Genomic DNA, 16,332 nt, shown 5'->3' on the forward strand with positions numbered 1-16,332 from the left:
TTTTCCAACTGAACCAGCCGGGTGCCCCGCAAATTGATTGTAGTCAGAACAGTAACATGCATTTAAGTAGGCTCCTGCCTGGAGTCTGGCTGAAGCCGCACAGCCTCTCACTGTGGCTGACAGAGTTCTTCTCCGTTTTCCTCCCACTGTCTAGCTCAGGTCCTTTGTCCCACTGATCCCATTTCAGTTGGAATGGGTTGGAGAAATGAAGGTACTCAGACATGGAGTCTGTTCGATCATTTTGACTTAACTAGTTATCTGTCTTTGCTCCAGTATTTTAAGTTATTTCTGTTTATTTACTATTTTTGTTCCATCACACTTGTGAGTCTTGAAACACTGATGAGAAAACATTTTCTGTGTATTCAAAAGCATTCAGGAAGAAATTTGACCTTTATGATTTTTAAAAAATTAGATATTCAAATGCTTACTACTAATTTTATGTACATACTAAGCATAAATATAAAATACAAAACTTTTCGGGGTGGGGGGGGTGGGTGTTCCTGGGTGGCTAAGCCAGTTAAGCGTTCAACTCTTGATTTTGGCTCAGGTCACGATCTCACGGTTTGTGGGTTTGAGCCCCACGTTGGGCTGTGTGCTGACAGCGGAGACTGTGTGAGATTCTCCCTCTCTCTCTCTCTCTGCCTCTCCCCTGCTTGCTGTCTCTTTCAAAATAAATTAATTAATTAAACAAAACCCAAAACTTTTTGGGGTGTCTGGGTGGCTCAGTCTGTTAAGTGTCTGACTCTTGATTGAGGCTCAAGTCATGATCTCACCGTTGTGTGACTGAGCACCGCATCGGAGCCTACTTGGGATTCTTTCCCTCTCTCTCTGCCCCTCCCCTGCTGTCTCTTGCACACACTCTCTCTCAAGATAAATAAACTGACTTAATTAAAAAAAAACAAAAAACACAAACTTTTTTTCAGACATTTGACTCTTTGTGACATTGTGTAAATGTCAGCTGGACGAATTAGGTAATATTCCCACTCTTTGAGGTGGGAATGATCCCTTACCAATTAAGTATCCCTTCTTCCCCACACCTAGTGGAGTGCTTCTAGCATGCCGGGTACTCCAGTATGTGTGTGTCTATTTGTTAAAATCTCCTTTGAATTTTTACTGAATAACTCCATAATTAGGGAAAAAACTTGATTACCACAGAACCCTAACCTATTGTTGTCTTCCGCTGCTTATGTGTGTGATCCGTTTTCCTGCTGTAAAGGGATCTGTCATCCTTTGGTGGTTAAAGCACAGTTAGTAATATCTAATACGTAGCACTCATGCGTATGGTTAATTTGCCTAATTTTTATGGCAGACCTTTGGGGTAGGAGCTATCATCCTCATTTACAAGCGGACAAACTAAGGCAGAGGTGAAGTAACTTGCCCAAGGTTGCACACTTAGTAAGCGTATTCGGAGGAGGTTGAGAAGGTCAGTGTTTGAATGTACACAGTGTGAGCGTTTTTGATCTTGCATTGTGAGTGAGACCTTGTAAGCAATATAAATATCCCCACCGAAACAGTGTAACGCTATAAAAGTTGGTTGAGTGAAACAGAGAAACGTGGCTGTGTCTTTGCCCTATATTTATATTGTTCCTCCAGTTTTGTTATATAGACCAGGACATCATGTAAACAGACATGTTCTCTGGGTTATTTTTGTAGTATTACTTTCGCTCGAGGGTTATTGTACTACTTGCCAGTGTGCAAGGAGAACTGAATATTTTCTTTTCATTTCTTAACAGTACAGTGCCGTGGATACCAATCCACTCTCTCTGTATGTCATGCATCCATTTTGGAATACTATAGTAAAGGTAAGACGATTAAAAAGCTTGTACGTACGTTTTAGTAAGTTGTAAGTATTTTAAGGAGTGTTACGGATACAAGTGTTTGTTTAGTAAGATGTCTAGAGAAATTACTCTCTCATTTTCCTTTCCCTTAGTCACATACCTTTTGATTTATTGTTGAAGTATAAGTTTATATTCTTATACTAGAATTTATCATTTTTATAAAATGCATTTAAACATTTTCTAAAATAAATAATATTATGATTATAAGTTTGTTGATTATAGAATTTAAAATACAGAAAACAGAAGAATGAAATGCTTATTTCTATCAACTGAACATTGTGGTTTACGTTTTAATATATATACCTCCTAGATATGATCTGTCAAGTTTATAGCTTTTATTATGACTTAAATTTCATATTGCATAGTGGTCAGAGCGCTTCCTTTACTTTAATTATTTTGTAATTATTTTGAAACAAATAGGTATTTCCTACTTGGCTGGCTCCAAATCTGATAACCTTCTCTGGCTTTCTGCTGGTTGTGTTCAATTTCCTACTTATGGCATACTTTGATCCTGACTTTTATGCTTCAGGTAAGATTATTACTTTAATATAAAATTTAAAATGCCTAAATGGAGAAAAATGACATGCGGTTATTTTCTGGTTCAATTGATATGCTTGTCTGTTGGAGAAGTTCTGGATATTTTAAAGGTATGTAAAATGTTAGAATTGGGTGTAAAAGCTAAGTTGTGTTTTCACAATCTGTTATGCATATTTCCATTAAGTTCTAGAAACCAAATTGGCTACTTAATGTAGATAGGCTGTCTAAAAAGCAGTGGGGTTTTGATAAATAAAGAATAATTGGATTTACAAGAAGACACAATATTTAGGACTGACACTTTTGCCTGAAAGTGAGTATAAGCAGGGTCCAACATATTTACCAGTTCCAGAAATATCCCTTCTCTTTTTCTAATGATGCAAGAAAAATCACCCCCCGCCTTTGACGGGAATGTGATCTCTCTTTCCCTCTGCTCAGCATCCACATTTGCCTTGAATAACTCCAAGTTTCCTGTGAAAATGGTTCTTAGACCGTGAACGTTTATTGACAGAAGTCAGTTGGGGAAGGGAGAAGAGAAATGCTTTTGGAGGCAGTTGTTGGCCTGCTTCCACCCCAGACTCCAGTGTTTTCTTTCATAGCTGTTCCTGTCTTCACATTCCCTTGCCCTGTTTCTGCCCCAGGCCATAGGACAGAATCTGGCTGTATTTGGGATGAGGGGGGATAAGTGGCCAAAAGAGTTTATTTTCATTGCTCAGCCGGTTGATAGGGTTGAGAGGAATAGAAAGATGGAGGTAGATGAATAATTTTTGCATTCTAAGTCAGAGTATGTATTTTCCAGTAAGAATATTTATAAATGATGTAGTAAATAGTCTTAGTGTTATAATTCACTGGTGTTGTGGGGTTAGCAGACTTTTGTGGACTGACCTGGAGAAATTAAGTCACCAACAACATTGTTTTTTTTAGGAAAGTTCAGAGTTTCAAAAACTTACAACTTGATCCTATAGAAATTCTGAATATTGAAACTGTATGTATGCCTACCTTTAGCAATTGAAATTTTAAGCCATAGCTTTTGTACATGTAATAAAATGACAATCGAAGATCATAAGGTACTATGTGGATAATAAGATTAAGTTTTATCAAGCATGGTTTTGATATTAAGCGGCTTTTAAAAATTTGTATTTTAATCTTTAGAACGTCTTCAAAAGTTTCTTTTATAACTAGAAATATTAATTTTTCTAACTACTCTAACATTATTTACTAGTTATTAAGAGGGCTAAAAATATGTAAATATTATGTGTATTTCCCCAAGTCATAGAAACTAGAGGACCAGATAAACCATCTAGTCCTGGTATATTTGGGAAATGGAAGATAGGAAAGGATAAACGATCTATTCATGGTCACACAGCTGCTTGAATATAGAGCCAGGACTGGAACCCAGACCTTCTGATACTTAGTCACCCAAATGAAAAGGTCTTTTGTTTAGCTAGTTAATAATGTAGTGAGAAAATATAGATTGAAGGTTCAGTACATGTTTGTAGGATATTCGTCAACAGTGAAGATCAGATTAAACACAAGCATCTTTTAAGTTCCAAAAACATTACTTTTCATTCTTAGCATGTAGGTAATTTTCAGGTAGAGATGAACAGTCAGTTTTGAGTTATGATTAAAGCTCAAAATAAGTGCCTATTGTTTATGAGGGGTTGGGCAGTTACTTCTTTGGTTTTGTCAGTTTCCCGATGTATTTTAATATTTACCTAAATCTGCATTAAAAGTATATTGTAAACTTCTATTTAACTTCTATTTAATAGAACTTCTATTTAATAAATAGAAATATTTCTCAATGGCAGTGCGTGCTATAGTAAGAATGATCATACTTTGTATTGAAGTCTGAGTGCTTTCCTTTGCAGCACCGGGTCACAAGCATGTACCCGACTGGGTTTGGATTGTGGTGGGAATCCTCAACTTCATAGCCTACACTCTAGGTAAGAAATTGGCAAATATTCATTTTAGTCAATGGCTGGTGACTCTTTCAGCAAGGATAGCCATCCACTAAATTAACATTTTCTCCTATGCTTAATTCATTTTAACTAGGGCTTACTGATTTCCTATTCAGTATAATAAATATGTTTTTGAGTTTCTCTCTGGAAAATATTGTCATTCATTGCTAGGGATGCAGAGAATAAGATATGAGTTGGCAAACTGCCTCTTGCAGGCCGACTCTGTCCTATTTTTATAAGTAAAGTTTTGTTGGAACACTGCTATATTCATTCCTTTACTTGTTGTCTATGCCTGCCTGCCTGCTTGCTTGCTTGCTTTCTTTTTTTTTTTTTTTTTTAACGTCACAAATAAGACTTCTTATTTGTCACCATTAAATGACTGAATTTTAAACAGATTCTTGGACTGGTGGCTCATATCCATCAGCTCGTTCAACTTTAGCACTGGTCTCATCCCCAGTAGCGTTTCTAGAACTACTACCTTCACCATGAAGCTCCATGAGCTTTCCCAACTCAAACCTGGGCTTCTTTAGCACTTTTACTTTTCTAATGAAGATATCATGGAGTGGATAAATAGATTGACATGCCTTTTCTGTGTCTTTTCCGATGCTGTCTGGAATCAGTTTATTGACCACTGCTTTCAAGTCATTTGTCTGCACCTCTCGGGTTATGATTTCCATTGTCTTTTTCTGAACACGGTGGACCTGTTGGTGCTGAGCCTAAAGGTCTTCCAAATCTAATTGTTGGGTTTTTTAGTAAAACCAACACAAAATAGATGAAGCAAGTAACTGTCGGTGGCTTGACATCAACATGAGCTTCAATCGTGGTCTGCCATTTTGTGACCATGGAACTTTCCTAGAATTCCACGGGTGAGATCCACACAATAGAACTTAGGCAGTTTCTGCCCTGAACATCCTCAGTTATTAGCTTGGATTTTCTAAATGCAACTTCATCATTCTGTAGATCAGCAAGGCTCACTTAAAAAACACAACCCTTGAGGCCATCAGATGCAGTTTTGGCTCCCTGAGTTCTCGTGACTAGTGTTTTTCCAATATTTCTTATATCAAGCATAGCTGGTGCTTTCACTTCATACTGATCTTTCCTAGCAAATGGATCAACCACTTTCTTCTTGGCCCCCTTTTTTGCTGCCTTTTGTCAGGCCCTTCTTCTTACTGATTGCCATGGCTCTGCTCGGGGAGCCAAAAGGGCTCTATGCTTGCTTTTTGCAACAAAGACAAGGTTGAGTAGTAGCAACGGTGTCTCCTGATGACCCATAATGCCTCAACTATTTACTATCTGGCTCCTTACAAAAAATATTAACCAGCAACTGGAATAAGACGTCATTTTTGCCTTCAGTTTGGGAAACAATGCCGACCTGTCAGATAATTGTGGAGTATGGACAGAGCTGCTACAATAGAGCACAGCGGGGAAACAGGAATGAGTGGGAGAATAAGAAAGTAATTAATTCTTATTTGGTGCAGGAGGTGGTGAGGGAGGTCCCTGTGCTAGGCCATAACTGTCTATGTTGCCAAGAATGCTTTTTGTTGGTTCTGTTTGCATGGCTTGTCCTGCATTCTCCTATTCTCCTTCCCTGCTTTATTTTTCTCCATAGCACTCAAAACCATATAACCTACTTGTCTCTCTACTCTAAAGCGTACATTCTTTGGGGTCTGTGTGCCCAGTATTTAGAACAGTACCTAACACATAGTAGGTAGTCAGTATATAGTTTTCATTTTTATTTATAAAATTTATTTTTTTATTACTTTTTAAAATGATTTTTGTAAAGTTTATTCATTTATTGTTTCTGAGAGAGAGAGAGCGAGAGAGAGAGAGAGAGAGAGAACACAAGTGAGGGAAGGTCAGAGAGAGAGAGGAAGACCCAGAATCCGAAGCAGGCTCTAGGCTCTGAGCTGTCAGCACAGAGGCCTACACAGGGCTTGAACTCATAAACCGCGAGATCGGGATCTGAGCCGAAGTTGGACGCTCAACCGACTGAGCCACCCTGCCCACCCCTCCCCCCCAGCTTTTCATGATTTTTTTAAGTATATAGTTTTTAAGTGAATATAAAATACCAGACCCTGACTTAAAGTTGCTTAGATCTCTCAGACAAAAATGACTCATAAAACCAGTATAATCTGGTATATGATTACACGCTGACATTGCAGGTGACCAGAACTGCCAGAATTTGGGGAAGGGAGAGAGTGAAGTCCAGAAGAATTAGGAGAAAGCTTAGTGAAAAATTACATTTTAGGCAGAAGCTTTTGCATATTTGTTCTTAAATATGAGCAGGTTTAAAAATTCTGCTGTAGGGGCGCCTGGGTGGCTCAGTCAGTTTAGTGTCCCTCTTCAGCTCAGGTCATGATCTCATGGTTCAGTTCATGTATTCGAGCCCCACGCCAGGGCTCTGTGCTGACGGCTCAGAGCCTGGAGCCTGCTTCAGATTCTGTCTGTCTGTCTGTCTCTCTGCCCTTCCCCCGCTCACACTGTCTCTCTCTCAAAAATAAATAAAAACATTAAAAAATTAAAAATAAAAAAATTCTGCTGCAGGGGTGCCTGGGTGGCGCAGTCAGTTAAGCATCTGACTCTTGATTTTGGCTCATGATCTTACGGTTCATGGCGTCGAGCCCCTCTGTGTTGACAGCATAGAGCCTGCTTGGGATTCCCTCTCTCCCTCTTTGTCAAAATAAATAAATAAACATTTCAAAACATTAAAAAAAAATCTGCTCTAGGGTTTGGTTGCCAAGGGCAGGGAGGAATAGGGAAAAAGGTGAGAGTGGCCTGAGGGCTCTGACTTTTAACGGCAGGTCATAAGAGCTTTTTGATATACCATATTATCTACCTTTTTCACATCCACAGTTTTGGCAAAAGCCCTCACCGAACGTGAACTGTTTGTTGCAAAACTGCCTTGAACCAACATGAGGCAACTTTTAAACTATATCCTACTAGTGTGATTGTTCTTACATTTTGCTGCAGAAATATTAATGTGTTTGATCACAGGGTGCTGCTCTGGGTCCGCCTGAGGTGTTTTTGTTTTGTTTTGTTCTTTTGTCATAATATATGCTATATACCCTGAATTACCTTTCTGAAAAAACATTGTGTAACTTCGCACACCCCAGACTGGTGGAGCTGGAATGGGTTCCGTGGGAAGATGTACAAGACCTAATTAGTATGCAGTTCTCGGATTTAGTATTTGTAACAAATGCACAGGAGTTGCCCTGCAAATAGTAAATTAAGCCAGCAAATAATGAGAAAAGACTTTTTGGAAATACTTCAGCTAGCAGAAATGTTCCTAACGCTATATAACAGAGATCTGCCGTATTTGGGCAGGAATCTGGAATTCATCCTCTCATGTGTTCCTTCAACAATATTTTTAAAGGCCTTCTTTTTGAAAAAAAAAAAAAAAAAAAAAAAAAAGATTTTTTTAAGTTTATTTATTTATTTTGAGACAGAGAGCACAAGCAGGGTAGGGGCAGAGGGAGGAGGGGGAGAGGGAATCCCGAGCAGGCTCTCCACTATCAGCACAGAGCCCGACGTGGGGCTTGAACTCCCTAACTGTGAGATTATGTCCTAAGCTGAAATCAGGAGTCAGACACTTAACCCAGGTGCCCCTAAAGGCCTTCTTTGCAACAAACTGAGCTAGACACTGGGATAATACTATAGTGAGCAAGATAAGCACAGGTAATTACAGGAATTTTTAATTCCTGAATCTTTACTATTAGCCTAATCCTGCTGCACTTGTTAATAGAACTGTTTCTTTTGGGGAGAAATTTTTATAGTCCAGATTTTTTTTTTTTCCTTAATATTGTCTCTCCTACTAGACTCACGGTTCCTGAGAGACCACAGGAATTGTGTCTTATTTATAGCAGGGTGGTTGGTTCTTGCACAAGCGTGCCAAGCTATGCTTCAGACTCTTTTTTTTTTTTAAGTTTTATTTCTTTAAGTAATCTCTACACCCAACGTGGGGCTCGAACTCACAACCCTGAGATCAAGAGTCACGTGCCCCTCCAACTGAGTCAGCCAGGCGCCCCTCAGACTCTTCTTTGTAACTAGGTTTTACTGTTCTCCCACTCTTTTTCTCTCCCTACACCCCTCACGCCCCAGCTCCTCTGTTTCTGCCCCTAAATGAAGGTGTTTCACTGTGCTGTATCCTCAACTTTCCCTTTCCTCTTATTCCCTCGATAATTCTTATCACTATTGAGATGACTCTTGTGTTTCTATCTAGCCCTCATATATTTTCTGAGTTGTTAGTAAGTACCTGAGGTTGAGTTGCTTGACACGATCATGTGGATAATTCTGCCAACAGTTCAGTTTTAGCATCTAAACTTGTACTCAGCATCTTTTCCGTCAGGCAGGCTCTTTGGACTTCCCCATTTCTACCACTCTCTTAGTTACCCAGATGGGAAATCGGGAGGATCTTCTGGTCCTTTAGCCTCACCACTCATCTTTTGCTGCATTGCCAGTTTGACTTTCTTAATATCTCACCTGCCTCCAGCCTTTCATTCCTGCTGTATTCCATGTCAGTGCGGGCCTTACTGGTTAGTGTTCTCTCTGCCATTCACACTGCTGCCAGGTGAATCTTCCTGAAGCATGTCACTACCTTTACCCCTGTCATTCCCGTACTCACATCCTTTTCGTAGCCCCCCGTACTACCTGAAACTTTTGAGCTGGCTCCAACCTCCCTTCTGGCCTCTCTACCGCCCTCTTTACCTACTGGTTTCCTCTGGTCGACCTAAACTACTTTGGCATTCTCTGAACACGCATGTGCTTTTCCATCTTGGTGTTTTTGCTGATAGCACTCCCTCCTCTTGAAACAGCATACTCTTATCTACTGAAATCCAACTCATTCTTTATGTCCCCACTCAGGTTTCATCTGGTCTGGAAGGCCGTTCTTGATTATCTTAGCCTGAAGAGTGCTTGTCCCTTTTCCGAACTCTTTTGTGGTTTGGGATGTACTGTATCTTTAATCGCCATGTTTTGTCTCCATTCTCAGTTATAAACACTGAGGACGCAAACTTACTTTATTCGGAGATTATTCTTATGATAATCTTCACAGCATCAGGAACAGTGCCTTGCACAGTTTCAATACATTTAATTCTTATATTTACTGAACACCTGCTGTGTGCAAAGCCTTTTCTGAAAGCACTTAAAATCGGGGAAGGAGCACATCTGTAACAAAGTGACTGTAATTTCAAACAAGATGAAATAGGTGTTACGACTGAAGTTCGGGATGTTTTTGGATCCTAGAGCAAGGAGTGGTTAGATCAGTTGTGATGAATAACTATTGCATATTCTCTGGAGGCCTGAGAATTTGTGGCTAGCAGAACAACTCAGTTGTTAGTCCGATTTGGAAGAATTCAGAGTCCAACTACAATGCTTTGTCTTCACATCTAAAATTGACACCATTTAGTTGATGTAATATACTTTAAGTTTTAGGTTAAACTCTAAGAAATTAAGGTGGGTTTTTTTGTTTGTTTGTTTTTTTCTGAAATCTTTGAATTGTAGGAATTAGAGGTTGGATTTTTACAGTCCTGGCTGGTCGCTGTACTTTAGTTCATCAACATTCCTATGATACGCTGATTTGTTTTGTGTTTCTCCAGTTTGTTAAAGAAGATTTTCTCCCTGCGGTACCGATGTTGACCTTTTCCCATGGTAATGTGTTTCTGTTGCAGATGGTGTGGATGGAAAGCAGGCCCGGAGAACCAATTCCAGCACCCCTTTAGGGGAGCTTTTTGACCATGGCCTTGATAGTTGGTCATGTGTTTACTTTGTTGTGACTGTGTATTCCATCTTTGGACGAGGACCATCTGGTGTCAGTGTTTTTGTTCTTTACCTCCTACTATGGGTAGTTTTGTTTTCTTTTATCCTGTCCCACTGGGAAAAGTATAATACAGGGATTCTTTTCCTGCCGTGGGGATATGACATTAGCCAGGTGGTAAGTATGTGTTCTGCCTTAAATTTTCAACAGTGCTATGAATTTTTGGGGGGGGGGGGGGAGGGGGAAGGGAGTAGTCTTTGTCATTGTCATTCCTTCTTTATTGCCCTTATGCTTTTTTGGCCAGAACTGATGTGTGCTTTTAAAAAAATTTCCTTTTTATCTTGTATTATTTGTTGCTTATTTATGAAAATCTCAAGCACATAAAAAAGTAGGGATAGCATAGTGAACCCTTATGTACCTGTTCCTTAGGTTCAACAGCTATATGGCCAGTCTAGTTTCATGTATACCCTTCCTCCCAATTATTTTAAAGGAAATTCCTGATATTATGTGATCAACGTTTTCCCATCTATCTCTAAGTAGTAAAAGCACTTTTAAAAAAACATAATCACAATGTCATTATTAACTAAAAAATGAGCAGTTTCTTAATGTTAATAAATATTCCTTTGAACTGTTGATTTTGTAAAGAGAGAGATGCACATATAATTGTTGCTTTTTTGTCTTTACTGGGAGCTTTCAATGAGTAGAGATACTTGTTTTCTTTTACTTAAGAGGCTTGCTATTAACTCTCCCTGCCTTTGAATCCCAGCTTTTTGTGTTGCCATTTTGCCCGTTTGTACCTAAGGTCCCAGTAAAGCCTCAGACATTGGAATGTTTGAAGGAAGTGATCGGGTAGGCAAATTGGACCGTGTCGTACCTTAACCGATTCCTGAAGTGCCTTAAAGTGTTCTAAATTATGGCCAGTTGTTTGCATTGTGTAGAAGTTAGTTATTTTATGGCATTGTTGGCTAAAAAACCCGCAACTTTTAAAGGGAAGAAGACTTGCCACATTATCAAATTTAAGTGTACTTCTTGCTTTTACTAAAACTACAAGATTTAACGCTGCATACAGCATTGCGGGCTCCTTGACCTTTCCAGCTGTTAATGCCTCTGTATGCTTTTGTCTGCATTTTCCTTCCAGACTATATCTTTTGTCTACATAGTGACTGCGATTGTGGGAGTTGAGGCCTGGTATGAACCTTTCCTGTTTAATTTCTTATATAGAGACCTATTCACTGCAATGATTATTGGTAAGAAGCTCCATGTTGAAGCCTATTTTAACATCACTTTGTTATCCAAGCCAGTGTTTGATTGATTACGAGCAGTAACACCTGTCCCTCTCTCCCGTTCCCTCCAGCGAGCAGAACAGCCCTATAGCCCTGTAGGGTTTCAACCAAACCAGTAAGGAAAATAAAATTCCTGTGTTGTGGTTTTTTTGTGTGTGGCACCAAGCTGTTTCCAGTCCGAAGAAAATAAATACCAAAATCGCATAAACCTCGTAAACTAACTGTTTAAATGAATCTAGACTGTTGGAGAGGATCCACATTTAGGTGGACATTTGGTGTAGATTTCGTGCCTATCTCAGAATTGAAGACCATTAGTTTGTAGGAAATAGATGACACAGATTACTTTGTAATACATTCATTGGAAAGTTGTGCTATTCTCCTCCGATACTCTTTTTTGCCACCGGATAATAGGTAAAGGATTTTGGTAACAATGTTTTATTTGGTAAAAAATTTGGATTGTGGTAATGTTTCCCTTTTGATTTTAGCCAGAGGGAATATCTACGGGATGATTAACTGAGTGGGGGAGTGTTTTCTATGCAAAGAGGAAGTTATCTGGGCTGTTACTTCGGGGCATTAGGAGTGGCATTAGGACCTCTGTAGAAGAAAAAAAAAAAGAAAAAAAAAGCAAGCTGTCGGCTATTGCTCTGTTCCCTTATCTGAAAAATAACCCCCCTCGCTACCCAGTGCACCTTGCTAATAGAATGGGCGTTAGATAAAGCTTAGAAACGGCTGAGAAGCTGATCCGTTAGGCACTGGCTTTTAGGCAGTGGTTTGGGCCGTTCTCTGTTGCTCTGGTCTACAGATATTTTAGAACCCTGCTGTAATCTTCCAAATGTTCTTTTTTCGGGGGTTTTTGTATGAACGGATTTCTTTAGCCTGACAAGGCTAGCTTCTTTTCACTCCCACCACATAGTGAATCTTCTGATTTAAGTGGCTAGTCTTGTGGCAGGATTGTTGAATTTACGTTGAAGTGTTAAACTTAACGAGAAGATGGAATCCTCTGAGGTGTGAGATATATTTTGGGATGGTAAAGTGGATACTTTTTATAGGCACATAATTTTCCATGTAACTTATGAGTTTACCTGAATTCTTCTTTCTGAAATAAAACAAAAGCCCACATGTTTCTGTATAAGTAAATAAAGCAGCTTTCCCCATACAGGCATACCTTGTTTTATTGCACTTTATTGTGCTTTGCAGATACTTGTCTCTTTTACAAATTGAAGGCTTGTGGCAGCCCTTTGTCGGGCAAGTCTGTCAGCACCATTTTCCCAACAGCATTGGCTCCCTTCATGTCTCTGTCTGTCAGATTTTGGTAATTCTCACAGTATTTCACACTTTTTCATCATTATTATATTCGCTATGGTGGTCTGTGACGCGCGGTCTTTGATGTTACTGTTGGAATTGTTTTGGGGACACACAAAGCACGCCCACGGAAGACGGCCATTTAATAGACGAATGTGTGTGTCTGACTGTGCCACCCACCCTCCGCTCTCCCTCTCATCTCTCTCCCTCTCCTTGGGCCTCCCTATTTCCTGAGATACAGTATTGAAATTAGGCCAGTTAATGACCCTCCAGTGGCTTCTGAGTACTCAAGTGAAAGGAAGAGTCACATGTCTCCCTCTTTAAATTACAAACTAGAAGTGATGAAGCTTAGTAAGGGAGGCATGTCGAAAGCCGAGATAGGCCCAAAACCAGGCCCCTTTGTGCCACACATTTAGCTAAGTTTGTAAATGCAGTGGAAAAGCTCTTGAAGAAAATGAAAAGTGCTCCTTCCTAAACACAAGAATGATACGAAAGTGAGAAGCAGCCTTATTGTGACATGGAGGAAGTTTTAGTGGTCTGAATAGGAGATCAAGGCAGCCACAACATTCCCTTGAGCCAAAGCCTGATTCAGAACAAGGCCCTAGCTCTCTTCACTTCTAGGAAAACCGAGGGAGGGGAAGAAGCTGCAGGAGAAGCGTGAAGCTCGCAGAGGTTGGTTCGTGAGGTTTAAAGGAAAGAAGCCTTGGGGCGCCTGAGTGGCTCAGTCGGTTAAGGAAAGAAGACTTCTGTGTGTCGTAAAAGTGCAGGATGAGGCAGCAAGTGCTGATGCAGGAGCCGCAGCAAGTTCTCCGGATGATCCGCCTCAGATAATTCAAGAACGTGGCTACACGACACAACAGATTTTGAGTGTACCTGTAGCAGCCTTAATATCGGAAGGAGATGCCATCTAGGACTTTCACAGCTAGAGAGGAGAAGTCAATGCCTGATTTCAGAGCTTCAAAGGACAGGCTGACTCTCACGGTAGGGGCTAATGCAGTTGGTGACTTGGACGTGAAGCCAGTGCTGATCGACTATTCTGAAAATCCTAGGGCCCTTAAGAATTTGCCACATCTACCCTGCCCGTCCTCTATACATGGAACAACAAAGCCTGGACAGTAGCACATCTGTTTACAACATGGTTTGCTGAGTGTTTTAAGCCCCCTATTGAGATCTGCTCAGAAAAAAAGGATTCCTTTCAAAATCTTACTGCTCACTGACAAGCACCTAGTCACCCAAGAGCTCTGATTACAGCGTACAATGGGATTAACGTTGTTTTCCTGCTTGCTAACAAAGCATCCATCCTGCAGGAGCTTGAAGAGTAATGTCAAGTTTCAAGTCTTATTATTGAAGAAATAAATACAGGTTTATAAGGCTGTAAGATCTGATGGATCTAGGCAAAGTAAATTGAAAACCTGGAAAGGATTCAGTATTGTAGATGCCACTAAGATCATTTGTGATTCATGGGGAGAGGTCGGAATATCAACATTGACAGGAATTTGGAAGAAGTTGATTCCAGCCTTTATGGATGGATGACTTTGAGGGGTTCAAGACTTCAGTGAAGGAAGTAACTAGCTGTGGTGGAAACAGCAAGAGAACTGTAATTAGAAGTGGAGCCTGAAGCTGGGACTGAATTACTGCAATCTGGTGCTCAAACTTTGTAGCAGATGAGTTACTTCTGATGGATGAAAAAACAACATGGTTTTCTTGAGACAGTATCTACTGGTGAAGATGCCGTGAAGATTGTTGAAATGACAACAAAGGATTTCGCATATTGCATAAACTAAGTTGAAACAAAGCGGTGGCAGGATTAGAGAGGATTGACTGTTTTGAAAGAAGTTCTACAGTGGATAAAACCCTATCAGACAGCCTCACCTACTGTAGAGAAATTGTGAAAGGAGGAGTCAGAAGCTTCACTGGGAAGCTTCACTGTTTCTTGTTTTGAGAACTTGCCACAGCCACCCCAATCTTCAGCAGCCACCCCCCTGATGAGTCAGGAGCCATCAGCCTCAAGACAAGACCCTCCACCAGCAAAAAGACTGCACCTCACCGAAAGCTCAGATGATGGTTAGAGTCTTAGAGCCATAAAGTATTTTTAAATTAGGGCAAGCACATCTGTTTTAGACATGATGCCATTGCACTCTTAATAGAGTACATTATAGCATAAACGTAACTGGGAAACCGAAAAATTCACGTGGCTTTCTTGTGCCGTTCGATGTTTGTTTTGTTGCGGTGGTATGGAGTCAACCTGTAATATCTCTGCGATATGCCCATCCTTTTTACGGAAAGCACATTAGGTGCCATTGAGAGGAGTAAGAGAAGATGTGGTATGGTTTTTTGGCAACCCGTATAGAGCTCAAGCTTCCCACATGCTTGCTGTATTTAAGCTAGAGCTATTTCAAGATATTTTAAACTAAAAATACTCTTGGTAGCAAATCTTTTGCCAGTTTGTGTCAGCCTGCTTCCGACACCTCAGCGTCGCAGTGATTCTGGGTCAATTGATTCAGCCCTGGCTCCCTACCTGTGCTTCCCAGCACGAGGCCGAGTCACCTGCTAAAGATTTCTGAGGACACCAGCCTGTCTTCTCCTTCTCTCTAAGCTCTTCTAACTTGAGGAACTTTGTTCCAGTTGGGCTCGGGAGTGGCAGAGTAATTCATCTTCCCAGATGGGATTTCTGTTTGGTGGATTCCAGTCTTTTCATCTCATTTTAGCAAAATGTCTTAGGAGCTGTTTTGAAGGAATCTCTTTCTGTCGTTGATCCTTCAGGCCACAGCTGCACTGACCACCTTCTCACCCCAGGCCAAGTGTGGTCAGTGGGAGTCTGGAGTGCGTAAGCTGGGGCTCATCTGTTGAGTGACAGTGAAATATCCAAATGAAGTATCCAGAAACTTGCCACATGTGTTGATTTGGAGTTTGACAGAGAGAAAGATCAGGAAGTTACATCTCTATAATCTGTAGAATCAGAGAGTTTTATTTTTGTTTATTTATTTTTAAATATTTATTTTGAGGGAGGGAGAGAGAGTACATGCACGTGCATGGGAGGGGGGAGGAGAGAGAGAGAGAGAGAGAGAGAGAGAGAGAGAGAGAGAGAGAGAGAGAGAGAATCCCAAGCAGACTCCATGCTGTCAGTGCATTGGGCTCAGACAAACAGATCATGACTTGAGTTGAAATCAGGAGTTAGATGCTAAACTGACTGAACCACTCAGGTGCCCCGGATCAGAGAATTTTAATGTTTATTTATTTTTGAGGCAGAGCATCAATGAGGGAGGGTCAGAGAGAGAGGGAGACCCAGAATCCGAAGCAGGCTGCAGGCTCTGAGCTGTCAGCACAGAGCCCGACGTGGGGCTCGAACTCACAGACCGTGAGATCATGACCTGAGCCGAAGTCGGAAGCTCAACCGACTGAGCCACCCCGGTGCCGCCACCACCTCCCCCTCCCCAGCAAATCAGAGAATTTTAAAACTGCAAGGGATATTAGGAAATCATTGAACCCATCCACATTGGACATCTGTGGAGTCTGAAGCTCAGAGAGATTGTCTGATTTGCCCAAGAGTACATTGCCAGCTTTTGGAGTCATCTGCAAGAAGCGTCTAGTTAAAGCTGTAAGAGAGGATTCTCTGAGGGAGGATAGAAGCACAGGTGAATGCCCAGTTAGGAATGCGCAGGAGA

At 40.7% G+C, this 16,332-nt stretch overlaps 1 protein-coding gene and 1 pseudogene across 2 annotated transcripts in view; one reads left to right on the forward strand and one right to left on the reverse strand.

Annotated features, from left to right (window-relative positions):
- Positions 1-16,332, forward strand: part of SELENOI (selenoprotein I) — a 46,647-nt gene that overhangs the window by 15,966 nt on the left and 14,349 nt on the right. Inside the window, exons 2-6 of one of the 2 annotated variants that reach the window (XM_078444889.2) lie at positions 1,734-1,802; positions 2,259-2,367; positions 4,241-4,315; positions 9,997-10,259; positions 11,221-11,270. In XM_078444889.2, the coding sequence (XP_078301015.1) occupies positions 1,734-1,802; positions 2,259-2,367; positions 4,241-4,315; positions 9,997-10,259; positions 11,221-11,270 (566 nt within the window). Of the gene's footprint in view, positions 1-1,733; positions 1,803-2,258; positions 2,368-4,240; positions 4,316-9,996; positions 10,260-11,220; positions 11,330-16,332 lie in introns of both variants that reach the window. The other variant, XM_060645024.3, reaches the window with a different exon arrangement.
- Positions 4,323-5,510, reverse strand: LOC132687161 (small ribosomal subunit protein eS1 pseudogene; annotated as a pseudogene).

This window comes from Panthera onca, chromosome A3, assembly GCF_046562875.1.
Source record: "Panthera onca isolate mPanOnc1 chromosome A3, mPanOnc1 haplotype 2, whole genome shotgun sequence".
Classification (NCBI taxonomy): Eukaryota; Metazoa; Chordata; class Mammalia; order Carnivora; family Felidae; genus Panthera; species Panthera onca.